Below are 15,526 nucleotides of genomic sequence, written 5' to 3'. Positions count from 1 at the left end.
TATCTTGTTTAATGAGCCTGGCTCGGGTTCGGCTCGTTAAACAAGCTCGTTAAGCGAGCTCGTTTTTGCTCAGAAGACCTCGTGCATATGCGCGCTCTGTCGCGCGTATATGCGCGAGGAGGCCAGTAGTTACGATGCGAGAACAGAGGCACTCGCGCAAAAAACTGTCGCTATTAGCGACAGATTGTTTGAAAAACCGTCGCTGATTAAATCAGCGACGGTTTGTTAGCGACAAACTGTCGCTAAATGTTCAGTATAGTTTAGTTTCCTTTGTTAATCTGCGCGGTTCATCTTATTAGTTCGGCATAAACTTATTTTTCTTATTTTTTTACTTCGTCAACATTGATATGTCGAAGTAAAATATAATAAAAAAATATAGTGAAGCCCGTGTTTTTAAACATCCAAAGTAAAATATATTATTTTACTTCGCTTGTGTTATTACTGATGTTATTGGTAATGTATTACTTCGTAATTTATTATTGTCGAATTAAAGCCTGCCGAAGTAAAATCCGATTTTTCTACTAGTGTTATAATATTGTAATTTCTGTAAGATACACTTTGAAATTTTGAATAAATGAATATTATATATATAAATATAATGAATTACACGAGCCTATATAATTTTGGACCATATCATATTATAATATAATATTATATAATGTATCACGTACGTGACCTTGTATTTTTGGACCTCACAATGCTAAGGTTTCTTCTATGCGGCGACATTAGATATCTAGTCGGTTGCCTTTGATGTCTGATATTCAGTTTATTATATTAAAATATTTTAATTTTTTTTATATATTTACTTTAAAGTATAATTTTTTTCAAACCATAATATTTTTAAATAATAAGATTATATACGTATAATCATATGTAGAATTAATTAGGAGTGAGAGTCCATACGCTAGATTCATTGCCATAGCAGTAATAACAGATTGAAACTTTTGAACTCTTGTCTCTACATATGCTAGAATTAATTTCTACGGAGTGAGAGTGCATACGCTAGAATTAATTTATATCATTGCATTAACAATCCAACAATATGAGTTTCTTAAGTAGACTAAATTCATTGCCGTAGCAGCAATATTCAAACACACCTGAGAGGCTGAAACTTTTGAACTTTTGTCTCTAATTGTTTTGTCCACTGTATTTGGAGATGAAACCAAACCAGAATCAGAGCTAGGGTTCGCGACCTATACGATCTCCAAACTCTCGATTCACGCCTCAATCAAAGTCGACCCAGACGGTACAAGGATTTTCAGCCCTCGGCACCGGCGGAAGAACGGAGAATCGTCAGAAATCGTACGCGGTTTAGAGGTGGACGGGAAAGGGGTCTCGCTACCTATACACGCTCAAATCTACCGATTTCTGCTTCGATAATGGTCGATCGGACCTGGGCTACGACCGGAGACCCTCGGCGACAGCGGGCGGAGGTCGGGAGGCGCGGATTCGGGGGGAATATGTGAGGTTACGGGAATAACCGAATAGGGTGTGGGATTTGGAATAGATGAGGATGTGGTTACGAGAATATGCCATTATCGCCATAACATTTACATTTTTAAAATAATTTTTAATTTTTAGTTTATTATTATTTATCATACATAATTATTTTAATATTATAACTCATTAATTATCTCAAATTCGAGCACACGATCTACCTAAACGAGCCGAGCTCGAGCCCGAGCTCGTGAACCACTTAAACGAGCCGAGCTCGAGCTCGAGCTCACGAGCCAGCTAAACGAGCCGAGCTCAATTTTGAGTTCACGAGCCAGCTAAACGAGCCGAGCTCAATTTTGAGCTCACGAACCTATTATCGAACATGTTCACGAGCTAACGAGCCGAACATCATTAATCTCAAACTCGGCTCCACAAAATTGTCGAGCCCAAAATAAGGCTCGGGCTTGGCTCGATAAGCTTAACGAACGAGCCCGAACGAGCTTTTTAACGAGCCGAGATCCGAAAAGCTCGCGAATAGTTCGGTTCATTTACATCCCTAGATATTTATTGTAAGTGTTTAAAGAAAAATGTTGTTATATTCTTAAAATAAGCTAATAAGATCTTTTAACCATTATAATATTGCACCATATTATTAATTAAACTGTATGAATACTATTTAAAAAATAATTCATATAAGTTAGATACGATCCTTATATTGAAGAATTATGCCTACTTTTTTTAACTTCTTTGACAAGTATAATCTCCTTACTTTTTTATTGAAATTCCCAAATAATGGGGACGAATGAATAACGCGTAAGAACCTGTCGCTCCTATTCACTTGATTTGTTTTGGAGTGTCTAAATTTTCTTCTTATAAAAATATTCTTTCAACTAAAGTTTGAAATAAGATTAGTATATTTAAATTATTAAAATATTTAATCAGTTTACTACATTCTTTTAATTTGAAGTTTTGTAATTTTAATGTTATGTTTTGTACGAGAGTTGCAAAACCATTTACAGTACACCATTGTTTTGGGCTTCGCATTCTTTCTCCAAACTTGATTTTAGGTTTATATTTGAGCTGAAGCTATAATTTTAAGTCCAAATCTTTGGGGTCTATTGAGTCCAAGTCTTAATTTATTTCGGGGACTGGGTTGTGTGTTTAGTAAGTACATTGGGGACTGGTGGCCCAAGAAACTTCATTTTAAAAAATAATAATAAAAATAAAAATTGAAGTGACCATATTTTATACATGAAATTTCGGAACGTTACGCTTCAGGTCTCCATTTCTTAACTGCGTCGGACTTGGCACTTCAACCGTCTAACTGTGGCCGGCGCCACGAGATTTTATCTTTGTCGAGGAACGAGAAATTTTTCGGAGCGTTTTGAGGTTTTTAGCACATACTTTTTTCCGACGATGGCATGGCTGTGTGTACTTGTTATCAATGGTATTCATTCGAACACTGAGATTTTTATTTATTTTCAAGTTTTAAGTAAATCCGCAAGTTTAGATTCCCGAAGGGTTGAAATAAGAATTCAGCTCACCTGTTATTACATCATGAAACTTTCGCTGGCCGTTTTGTTTAAAGTTCAACAAGTTTTAGAGAGGCAGTTAGACTTAAATATTTAGTCAATAGATATTCCACTGAAATGATTTTGGAAGTGAAAAGTGCTGGGTCGGTTTCTTCATATATATATGTGTCTCTTGCCATACCATACACAACCAAAAGAACACATAAAAGATAAAGAGGAAGAGTTGTCAAATTTTCACAGCCTTGCAGAAAATTTGCAACAAATTATACCGTAAGATCAAGTTGAAATTTTCACGAGTCATAATGTCTATGTCTAGCTTTCAACTTGAAAGAATACGAGTTTGTGAAGTTTGAATTTCACTTTAGTTAATACGTCAAAGTTGCATATTTTCTTTATTTTGACTTAAGTTCTAATCTTAATCCTAGAAAATACAGACAAACGCAATATTTATTATATATACATCATGTAGTGGCGTAACGCGTAAATCAGAACCAAAAAGTTGTCTTCCATATGAGAAGAGAACGTGCATGTGCCAATCAAAATTGAGTTGGCATTTGCATGAAGAGTGAGTCTCATGTGAGACCGTTTCACGGATCTTAATCTGTGAGACGGGTCAGCCATACCCATATTCATAATAAAAAATAATATTTTTAGCATAAAAATTTATACTTTTTCATGGATAACTCAAATAAAAGATCCGTCTCACAAATACGACCCGTGAGATCGTCTCACACAAGTTTTTGCCTTGAAGAGTGAGTCTCACGTGAGACCGTCTCACGGATCTTAATCTGTGAGACGGGTCAACCATACTCATATTCACAATAAAAAATAATACTTTTAGCATAAAAATTTATACTTAACTCAAATAAGAGATCCGTCTCACAAATACGACCCGTGAGATCGTCTCACACAATTTTTTGCCTTGAATGAATTATCGACAATGACAGTCAAGAGCCAAAACACAGACCAAATGCCAACCTTCATTCCGACTATTTTTTCCTCATAAAGCAATGCTATCAAGTGGACTTTCGGCAAAATAATCATCATTTTCAAAGAATGGGCAGTGTAGAGGTACTTTTTCATTTACTCTCGTCTCAGTATGGTTACGCACAACGGATCTTCAACACTGCAATCCTACAACTATTTTCAGGAGAATTCTATTTTCAAGGGGCGGTCAGAGATGAAAGATTCTTGAAGTAAAATATTCAAGAAATTCAATCGAACGACCTCGAATTTCGTCCCCCGTCTGATAGAAAATCCAACACTAAATACGAGTATTAAACAATTGAAGTTCTCCACAAAATTACCAAAAATTAGCGACTGATTAATTAAGCAGGCGACAAAAACAAAATGAGACAGATAAAGCAACCTCTGCTCTGATTCTTTTTTTCAAGCAAAGGAAAATAAAACGAATTCTACAGCCACTGTATGAATCTTTGTATTTCAACTTGGATTTTTGGATAATCTTGTACACAAACATCAAATATAAATCTATGCAACTGTAGAACAACAAGAACAGTAACAATTTCCTTTCTCTGAAAACAAAAAAAAAAAAAAAAAATAGACTCGAAACATTTAATTTAACAGGATAAAATAAGGGAAAAATTCAATTCTTGATGTGTAATTAATTAATTGTTAAAAGCGTCACACCTGCGCCTAACCTCGCCGTTTCTTTCAGTCTTGACTCCGTACACACTCATCTTCTGTATTGCACTCACAAATGCATCGAAGAATGCCTTTTGATCTCTGGAATACAGCTCGACGTAGCCTCTGGTCCTCGGATCTGAGCTCAGGGCGTGGTCCGATGACATTAGTCCCAAACCCTTTTGCAAGTTGCTGTAATAAACGTTGTCGAATTTGTTGGGAGTCATTACATCGTTGAACACCGATAATGTCGGGTTTTTCTTGTAATCTGCGCAGGCATTTCTAAGTAACTTGGCGAAATTGTAATTGTAAGAAGGGTCGGATTCCATTGTTCTGCTGTAGTTATACAGAATGGAGCTGAACTCTTTGCAGTGAGAGAATCCGATGGTGTGGGCTCCGGATAATGCCACCATTTCTTGGATTGAGAATTTCCTGGATTGGAAAATATGGATTATTTGATTCATCGACATGGTGGGTCTGGGCAGATTTCCCTCCACATAGTCGGATTTGGAAGTTAAGGAATCCTTGCGGCCTAGCTTGACCGTGTAAAAGGGTCCGCCCATCATGACGACCAGATTCCGAGTGGCTACGGCGAGAATGTCGGCGCAGGAGACGACGCCGGGGCAGGAGAGCTCGAGGGCGGACTTAGCCCGAACGACGACGTCGAATCCGTCGCCGGGGAGGGAGAGGTTGATGTCAGCGTCGCGCTCGGCTTTGTTGAATGGTGTGGAGGAGATGAGAACGGAAGCGTCGCAGCCGGTGACGAAGCAGTCGTGGAAGAAGACTCGGAGAGTGGCGGCGGCGGTGGTGGGAGAGTTGATCTGCTTGTTGGTGGTGGTTTCTTCCATGATATGGTCGAACTTGGGGCATGTCTCGGAGTAGTAGGTGTCGGAGAGGAGTGTCGGCAAGGAGGAGTGTGCGGGGACGAGAGAGAGGGAGAGGAGCAGAAGAAGCAAAAGGGAAGCCATTATAACGCTGATTCTATTCCAAGTGAGCTTGCTTTTTGCTGATGATAGATAATTAGAGGATTTGGGTGGTGAGGGTAAGGAGGGCTTTTCACATTTAGATTGGGAACACACGTGCCACCAATCACGGGACTGTAGGGTCCACTACATGGCGATCACAGACACAATACAACTTTGGATATCACATCTAATTTGCAAGTATTGTTTGGTTAGTTTATGTTCAACTTTCGTTTTATAACAATTTTGATTTCCTTCTCACTGATAAAATTATATATTTCTGTCTGATTTCTTTTGTAGGAAAAGATATAAAAAATTTAAAATTCATCCAAATCTTTTCTCATAAAAAATCTCCAAAATAAAAATTATATTTCATACTTGCATCAAGTTTCCGTGAGATATAACTCGAGTTATCAAAACGTGCACCACTTCATTTTGAAATTAGCATTCATAAACCAAATGCAATTGCATAATTCCGTTAACATATATTTATGTATATATAGTTTTATTATGTTGTTCGTCTACATTGTCAACTTCTCTGCATATCAATAGGATGACAGTCATATAGACATGATAAAAAAAATATCAAAATTGTATATTTATACTATGCTAGCAAATGTTTGGGGGCTTTCCTCTCTCTATAGGCAGTAATGTTGGATCTGCTCGCTCTGTTGTGGATTGGTGGAAGTTTGTGGTGGCCAAACCAACTCACCAAGAAGTTGATATTATTATTACAGCAGCACTTTTGCGGACTATATGGCAAAACAAGAACGATGTTGTAACGGAATGTCAAGTGCAAATTAAACCTAGTACTTTACTATACCAATCTGCATGGACAGTCTTTATCATTCGAATATTCACCATGTTTGTTTTGGTTATGTTCTTCGAGATTCCCAGCCAATTTGTTAGCTGAATATATGGTAGTATTTCAGGCCATCACTCCCCAAAAGTCGCAGAAGCATTGGGGAATTTGTGAAGCACTCAGCTGCTCAAGGGTTTATTTGTCCATAATGTGATTTTGGAATCTGATGCTCAACCCATGATCGATGCTTTCCATAATTCCAGATCAGATTCTTCAAGCTTTCTGTAATTTCAGATTACCGTAAAGTCTTGGCATCAGATTTACCTAATTGCAATATCATTTTTGTGCATTTTCAGCGAATCAGAGTACCACTCATATTTTAACTCTTACTACTGGTTCTAAGAGTATATTATTATCTTTATTTTTTTAAAAAAAGATATATATATATATATATATATATATATATATATATATATATATATATATATGAGTCAGTAATCTGTATATGCATGCGAAGGTCTTAGCTAGCTGTTAACTAAATCTTGTTTAGTGTTAAATTAGATCATATATATTAACAAGCTAGCAGTGCCTGATTATACTGTCATGAAATATTAAATACGTCATATATAATTAATTATTCAACTAATTTAAGCGAGCGGCTGCGCGGACACGACGCATTGATGTGCATACAAAGCATATCATAATTAATTAATTTAGTACAGGAGGATTAATGTGTAATATTCTTAGTCCAAGGGTGTTCGAGTTTGTGAATAGGTGATGCTTAACCAATCATCAGAAGTTCGATTCTCCAACCATACTTTTTCGGACGAACTTGCTACATAGAGTTTGTCTCACTACTAATTTGTAGACTATTACATTATTAAGAAGTTTAACCGGTGTGCACCGAAAGACAGCGACTACGAGTTTGATTTATCATATAGAAAGCTTAATAATATAACCAACTGTAGAATTAAGATTATTAGAAAGCTGGAAATGGGTGGTTTTATCTTATTCAATGAGTTAAAGACAAAAGTGGACAACTCCATGCATCATCTGCATTTATTCCGACACAAACAGTAACAAAATCGAAGCAACAACAAAGTTTTGAACATATAATTACTAATTTCTTCGCGGGCATTTGACAATCTTGCCACGGATCACAACTCTGTCCCAGTTTTTGCAGTACTGCTTTGATCCATCAGGGACACACTTGAACTTGGCGCAGCAGGCAGTGCATGTTTTCATGCACCCCTTTCTCTGTCCCATGCCCTTGCAGTGTGTATCACACTTTTCCACACACACTGCATGTGTTACAATTTACAAAAACAAAGTATCGATTAGATGTTTGATAAAAAAAAATTACCAATTTTTATTTGTTTCTTTTTTCCTTTTTTTTTTATCTCGATCATGCACATATATATATATATATATATATATATATATATATATATATATATATATATATATATATATATATATACCATGTGTGTGATGGAAGACCGGCGGATGCATTGGTGCCTTCACTGGTGGATGAGCCGGAGCCTTTGTTGGAGCACAAGCAGGAGCCTTTGCCGGGGCATGAGCTGGTTCCTTAGCAGGCGCTTTTGAATAACGATGATCATGATCATGATCATGATCACGATGATGCTAGATGATCGCAAATGCAAATATATATAGGACTAGTAAGCAAGCCAATTTCATGAATTTGTAAGTTAGGGTGCTCTAAAAACATAGAGCAGTGAGGAAAGAAAATCACCTCGTTTTCGATAGCTTCCCTATCTTCCAAAGATGAAGCCTGCAGAAACAAAATACAGACATATGTGGTCATATTTCCATTCACATGATGGTAATATATAGTACATGTAGCTCTAATCTTTGTGAAAACTAATAACACGGTTACGTGCCATTTCACTTACCAATCGAGTAGCCAAGAGCACGAAGGCTAGCAGAAAAAGGGTAGATTTGATAGCCATTATTACCCAAAAATAATATTTCTTTGTGAATATCAATGTGAAAACTAACTTTCCGATGGAGATGTGTATTATAAAGAAGAATGTATGTATATATAGAGGGGGGTGGGGGGGTGGGGGGGGGTGGGAAAGGAAGGTGTATGCATTGAACGATCCTGAATTAGTGGGCTTGGTTTCCCGAAGTTTACCGCAACAGATAGAAATTTTTTTCTTGATAAAATTTAGTCAAACAAGGGAATGCAACAAACAAAAAAGTTAATCTCACATGGCTTTGTGGAGTGTTCATTAATTTAATAATGATTTCCCTTCTTTAGAGAGTATCCATTTGCTATATTTACACATTTGTGACGAACACAGTTTAAGCAGCGTCAAATAATGCAAGATTTCTGCACCGTGGCTACGTTTTCCATGCTCAAAAACCGAATACTCCCATCCTCACACGTCCACCATATCGTGGTGACGAAAATAATTATGTAAACCATCTTGGGAAGTCGTACCTTCTTTGTTTTTTAGAAAAAAATAAATTTAATATGCTCGTGGTTTATGTTGTAGTTAATGGTAAAATTTCTCTACCATTTCAATTATCTCCATCCTAGCCAACCAAGACGAAATCCCATTTTAGTTTTTTTTTTTTAAAAAAAAGATGTTTGGGCAAAAATAAGAGAAACAGTTCCCGTTAAAAATTTAGAAACCAAAGGTGCTTGCATCTGATAGAACATAAGATCAAGAAAATTGCTTAATTAAGCAACAACGGGTTTTGTACAGAAATCAAGAATGCAGGCAAGCTAATGGTATATCAATCAAACTTTGTGCACCAAAAGCAAAAGGGCAAGAAAAAAATATACGAAGCCAGAGATAAGTCTCCACAACCGATATGTCGACTTTTTAGTCACTCGTCAAAATAATAAACAGAGTTATACAGAATACACACCAGTTTTACAGCTGATCAACAGAGAAAGGACCATTAGCTCAACTGTGATAGTTAAGAATACACTTTGTCAGGTACCAGAATGTCGAAAATTGGTGAGTTGAAAGCAAAACCAACTGTTTAAGAGTAGAATATCTACAAATCCTCCTCATCTTGGAAGCTCAAATTCAATGTTTGTAACTTGAAGCCTGAGCCTTGTATTATCTCAACCAAATTTGACGCCACACCAGTTGCTTGTACTGTTGTTTGCTTGGTTAACTACAGATGGAAGAAAACATAAGCTTAATGGTGTTGAGCTACACTTTAAACGACATAAATTTCCAACATGACATTGTTACACAGCTAGAAGTTCGACAAACATGGAAAGAAAAATCGTATCACGGGTACATTGTATATCTTCGGTGTCTCAGGCCCCACATAACAATTTAAACCATCACATTCATATCATAATTGATGGCCAGATTTCGGAAAACAACCATTTATCGAAAAATAATGTTGGATCCAAAGGCTCATTGTTTCAAATTTTGTGTGCTTTGGCTGTTAGAATGATTACCATTCGAAAACAAACAAAACATTTCAAATAGTTTCCCCACTTCAATTCCACATAAAATTTGTTTCCTGGGGATAATGCATGTGTGAAAGGAATATTTTATTTCTTAGTTATTTTTTGATATTGATATTATCTATTTAAAGTTTTGTCTTTCTAGATTATAAGATTTGGTTTAATTTAACTATAGATATTAGAGGATTTGTGTTTGCTTTGATATTTATATCTAAGATATGATATCTTGTTTAAAAGAGTTTGTTTCCATAATTTGTAGGAATCTTTTATTGAATTGTCTTTAGGTCAAGATACGGGGAAGTACATATACGAAATATTAGGAGAAAAGATGGGTAGGCCTACTGGAGTCTTTCTGAGCATGCGCAAAGTTCAGAATTGAAGATTCTCGTGTTAAGAATTTGTGTGATTGATTCGCATATTTACTGTGTTGCTGATTGGTGTTGACGACACTCAATAACAACACTGCGTGAAGTGTTGGATGAAGAGTGGTTTCGTTTAGTTTTAACCAATACGATTTTTGTTTTATGCATCTAATATTTGGTTTCACTTTTTGATTAATTTGAATTCCTTGGAGTGTCAAGGAATTTGATTTTGTTAATCCCACTAGTATTGTTTTGTGTAAACGATTTACATATTTTAGAGAATTTTTTTCCTGAATCATTGCACAAGTATTCATACTTTGCATAATTTAATATGTTGAATTCTGGTTATTAAAATTTACGTGTGTGTTAAATAATTAATTTATGATGCATGTGGTGTGCTGGTATTGACAACACCCGAGCACAACACTAGCTTCTGATACGCAAATCGTAATTTATTTCATGTTCGTTTATAATCAACGACATCCTTTCAATGTGTACTATATATTAAGCTAGAGCTTCATAATATATGATTTATTTGACTTGTCACCATTCTAAAATGCTCTTCCTTGATAAATCAACATAGCATTCGCACTTGGTGTCCCTTCTGAATGTTGTCCATTAATTTTGAACATAAGTTCACTATTTTTAACGTCGAGCAACAGTTAAGAGTTTAGTATTTATTTTATTTTATATATCATTATTTGGAATTATTAAAACAATCTTATTTTTCTCAATTTTTCACCTTTCGAATTAGACTTTGTTACTAGCATAAATAAAAACAAAAAATCTCTAATAGTCGTTAGCAGACAACAATGCATGTGCTATGATGTTAGCATAAAAGATATAAGAAGCTAAGAGCGATGAAAATTACCTCCACACTCGCAATACCTTCGACAATCTGTACTTTGAGATCTGTAATGCCCTCTACCACCTACAAACGTATAAACAGAAACATCAACAAGCATCACAGGAAGGGCTTAAAGGTTTCTCTACTAGACAACAGAAACTTTATTGAAAGGGAGCACAGATGGAACTTGGAAGTAACACACTGATCTCACGAGTTTGCATTGAAGTGAGCTAACTTGCTCAATCGTCCATGCATATTTAGGTGGATCAAGAATAAGGTGACAATAACAATGAACAGATATGAACCTTAATAATCTAGTCATAATGGGTGCGCAAAATGACTTGAGATTTATTCTTTTTGGTACTCGTAGTGTATAAATGCTAGGTCCTCATATGCATACGTTGGTAACTACTTGTAGAGGCGAATCAAATATTTCTAGCATTCGTTAGTCCTGCTTGGAAATGAATTGTAACAGTCTTAACCAAAAGACACCTCTTGACCAGAAACAGGCCCAGGATTTAGGGAGGCGAAACTAGAATTCTTACAAAAATGACACCAGAAAAGTTAATTTTTTAATATCAAAAGGGGTGCACTGTCTGCGCTGGCCTAGACACTAGTCCCCGAAAGTATACGGCTTCACAAAGCCACCTTTGGCAAATTACCATAAGCTCGGATATTTAATTCAAAAAGAAGAAAAAAAACTAGATAAAATGAATACCTCCAAAGCCTTGGTAACTGTAGGTATAGCTAAATCAGCCATTGCCCCTTCAGCCTACACATTTCAAGAAAACATCGCTCGTAGCAAAAACAACAAACAATTGCAAGACGATACGAAATGAAACGTTAGTAAAACAATCAACCACCTGAAAGAACATGGTGAGTACGTCGGAATGCGACACCGAAACAGAAACAGTCTGATCCGCGGTAACTGCAGGAGACGGCGTTTCTTGTTCGGGGACAAGGGTCTCTTCTTCCTCAGTAAGAGCTCTTAGTTTTGTGGGTCTACAAGAATTACACTTGTAGCTCTTGGGTATTGAATAAATGCAAGAAATGGGGGGGTACATATGGTGTTTGACCAAAGGAAACTGAAATGGAAGGGCAGTGGAAGTAGACGGAGGAGAAGAGGAGGATAGGCGAAAAGAATGATTGGGTTTCGAGATGGAGAATGCGGATACGGAAGCCATGGTTGTGTTGCGTGGGCTTTGCCGCTTTGGAGCTCGGGGATTTTCTATCCACAACGGAAGACGATGCCGTCTGGTTTTTTTAATATTTAAATTTATTTTTTTTAGAAAAAATTATAACCAACGGCTGGTCTACAAACCCCGGCCGCTTAGATTCATTACATTTTTTTTTTAATATTTTGATAAATTTTATAATTTTTATGATCATATAAAATAATAATAGTAGTTAAAAGTATTAATTTTAAAAAGTTTTAAATTAACAAAATTAACAACAAAAATAATAATACTATCAAAATTAGAGACAAACAAATTTTCAGTTAAATACTAATGACAAAGTCGATTGAATTTAAAAATCAAATTAGACAATGAAGTTTGACAAAAGAATCCCTAATCTTGTATTTGGCCGAGTCCACCAAATCATAGACAAAAACTTGTGTGAGACGGTCTTCGGGTCATATTTGTGAGACGGATATATTATTTGGGTCATCCATGAAAAAGTATTACTTTTTAGGCTAATAGTATTATTTTTTTATTGTGAATATCGTTAGGATTGACCCGTCTCACAGATTAAGATCCGTGAGACGGTCTCACATGAGATTCACTCCAAATAATATCGGTGATCTTGTAACTCGTGATACTTTGATTTCTCGAAAAAAGGATCATTTCGACAAAAAAAAAAAGGAAATAAAATAGACAAATTGAATTAAAATCAATTATTTTGATTTATATCCAAATTGACCAAATATTTTGAAAATATATATATATATATATATATATATATATATATATATATATATATATATATATATATATATATATATATATATATATATATATAGTAAAAGATAAAGACATTGAAGCTTAAGTATATTCGATTTAATAAAAATTTAAGTATTTAACCAAAACAAAACCGAAATTAAAAATAGAATTTCTATATCTACCAAAATTATTTTAAATATTGTAATACCCGAAATTTAATCATTATAATCAGACGTTGATTAATTGATATGATTGAGGTAATATGAACTCGAATAAAGAAGCCGGGCTATTCAGAGACCAGATGGGGTGAAGCATGTGAATTAGGCATCTTTGGTACAGAACTGTTGGCGCCCGAGTGGCAGAAAGCTACCGCCCGAGCGCCAATGCATGATAAGAAGGTAGATGGACAGAATCCTCCGCGTCCGAGCGGTAAGGATTTACCGCCCGAGCGCCAAAGGGGTGAGAATTCGAGGCTTGGGCAGAATGTTCGGCGCCCGAGCGGTAGTTTTTGACTGCTCGAGCGCCACCCGGAAAGCATGAAATATGCCACGTTTCTCTTGCATGCAACGGATGATATATATATATATATATATATATATATATAAGTTATTCTTCAGAAATGATAAGGAAGAACGAGAAAGGAAGCACGAGAAATTCCTCCAGAAATCCTTACGCCTTTTGTGAAAAATCCGTCCGTCAGATTTTGAATCCAATTACAGTACCGAGTTCCTATCGACGTAGGCTACAACTGGACATTGGGAATGGACCGAGATAGAGTCGGGACTTCTTCTTCTTCTTCTTCTTCTTCTTCTGAGCGAGAAGATAAATGTATAAGTCAATGTGGTATTGGGAGATGGACTTGAGTCGGTTTAGACTTGGGTTTCCCTAAATCACATACTTTACTTTATTGCATTGATATTTGCATTGATTGATTGATATACTTGTTTTCTTGAGTTATAGATTACAGGTATTAGAAGAGTAATCTTATGACAGAAGTGCCGTTAGTGGTGGGATCACCACGGGCACATTGCACGATGTCATAAGATGGTGTATTGGCGGATGTGCCAAAGACTGTCACTGGATGTTTGGCTATCGATGTGGATAGGATGGTGGCTTTTTCTATTACTGTTAATCAGTATTGTATCGATGTGGATAGATTAGTAGCTCTTCTATTACTGTTAATCGATGTCATATCGATGTGGATAGAATTAGAGTTGCTTCTATTACTGTTAATCGGTACTATATTGATGTGGATAGAGTAATAGCTTCCTCTATTACTGGTAATCGATACCGTATCGATGTGAATAGAACTGGAGTCTTTTCTATTACTGTTGATCGATACCATATCGGCGTGGATAGAACTGGAGTCTTTTCTATTACTGCTAGTCGATATACGCATGCCAACTTCTGGAACCGGGATCCCTAGACTAGGATTGAGTCTAGTCTGAATTTTATAGCTACGAGTATAGTTGACAGGGTGTTATTGATTCTGTTTCAGATTCGTTACATATTGTTGATACCTGATTACATGCTTTATATTTGTTATATGATTGCATGTTTCATTGATTATACTGGGAGTTATTCTCACCGGTTTATCCGGCTGTTGTCTTGTCTGTATGTGTACTTGACAACAGGTGGGACAGGTTCAGGGTCGAGGAGATGAGGAGAGATCGAGTTAGAGTGGAGACTTCGGACTTTGATCTGAGATAGGGTTTGAACAATTGATATTAGATGTTAAACTCTAGTTTGAATAAATGTTTTGTAATACATGATTTGTATTTTATATACTGAGATGTATATATGTTTTATTTTACTACGTTCCGCAATTTAAAAAAAAAAAATTTTAGACCCTGTTTTATAATTGATTAATTAGTCCCAATGATGATTAAGAACTTGATTAGCGTCCGGGTCCCACAAATATTTTTAGAATCATCAACATTTTTATTCTTAAAACATTCAAATAGATATAATCAGTTTGGTTTGGTTTGGTTGTTTCTCAAGTATCCACCATTCCGTGAGCTAGGTTGATTTTTTCAAGCATTTTAAGTCACATTCAACTTCAATATCACCAACGTTGTAAGAGACGCAAAAGATGAATAAGTAAAGGCCCGAGATGAAGTCAAAGAAAATAAACAAGATTACCCTTTAAGATGCACAGCTAAATTTGCTAGAGAATCAGCTTCAGTACTTTTGTATTCCCGACAAGAGAAGATAACTTTTGGGCTAAAAGTACAAAAACTGATCCTTCAGCTCTTTGGCCACCTGGTACAAAATTCAGCCATGTTCTGATTTTTGGTTTTCCAAAAACCCTGAACCTGTCTGTATATGAGATAATTTTAAAAGCATGCCTGCAGAAAAACCAGCCCAAACCATATGTAGGATATCCATGAATTTCTCCTTCATAATTTTGATGAAAGATTGACCTGGAAAATGCTCAGATTGATGCTGTAGATATTGTTGCAATAAATACAATAAATTTGACTATCTGAGCAAATTTATAGTAATTATATAGGTAAGTGATGAAAAGTCTAGTCCAAAAA

The 15,526-nt window shown here is 35.9% G+C and overlaps 3 protein-coding genes across 3 annotated transcripts; all 3 read right to left on the bottom strand.

The window, feature by feature from the left end:
• Positions 1–4,382: 4,382 nt before the first annotated feature.
• LOC140826537 (peroxidase 31-like) lies at positions 4,383–5,596 on the bottom strand. The gene has a single exon (XM_073188918.1). The coding sequence runs from the start codon at positions 5,579–5,581 to the stop codon at positions 4,598–4,600; it is 984 nt and encodes a 327-aa protein (XP_073045019.1). The 5' UTR covers positions 5,582–5,596; the 3' UTR covers positions 4,383–4,597.
• Positions 5,597–7,365: 1,769 nt separating this feature from the next.
• Positions 7,366–8,398, bottom strand: LOC140828271 (uncharacterized). The gene is made up of 4 exons (XM_073191257.1): positions 8,294–8,398; positions 8,134–8,172; positions 7,859–8,024; positions 7,366–7,678 (listed from the first exon to the last, which is right to left on the bottom strand). Exons 1-4 carry the CDS (start codon positions 8,348–8,350, stop codon positions 7,497–7,499), a joined length of 444 nt encoding a protein of 147 aa, XP_073047358.1. The 5' UTR covers positions 8,351–8,398; the 3' UTR covers positions 7,366–7,496.
• A 789-nt stretch (positions 8,399–9,187) lies between these two features.
• On the bottom strand, positions 9,188–12,312 carry LOC140826536 (uncharacterized). The gene is made up of 4 exons (XM_073188917.1): positions 11,910–12,312; positions 11,765–11,818; positions 11,071–11,130; positions 9,188–9,533 (listed from the first exon to the last, which is right to left on the bottom strand). Exons 1-4 carry the CDS (start codon positions 12,228–12,230, stop codon positions 9,411–9,413), a joined length of 558 nt encoding a protein of 185 aa, XP_073045018.1. The 5' UTR covers positions 12,231–12,312; the 3' UTR covers positions 9,188–9,410.
• Positions 12,313–15,526: the final 3,214 nt, after the last annotated feature.

The sequence above is a fragment of the Primulina eburnea genome, chromosome 3 (assembly GCF_022965805.1).
Source record: "Primulina eburnea isolate SZY01 chromosome 3, ASM2296580v1, whole genome shotgun sequence".
Lineage (NCBI taxonomy): Eukaryota > Viridiplantae > Streptophyta > Magnoliopsida > Lamiales > Gesneriaceae > Primulina > Primulina eburnea.
This window is presented reverse-complemented; position numbering and strand designations above follow the sequence as displayed.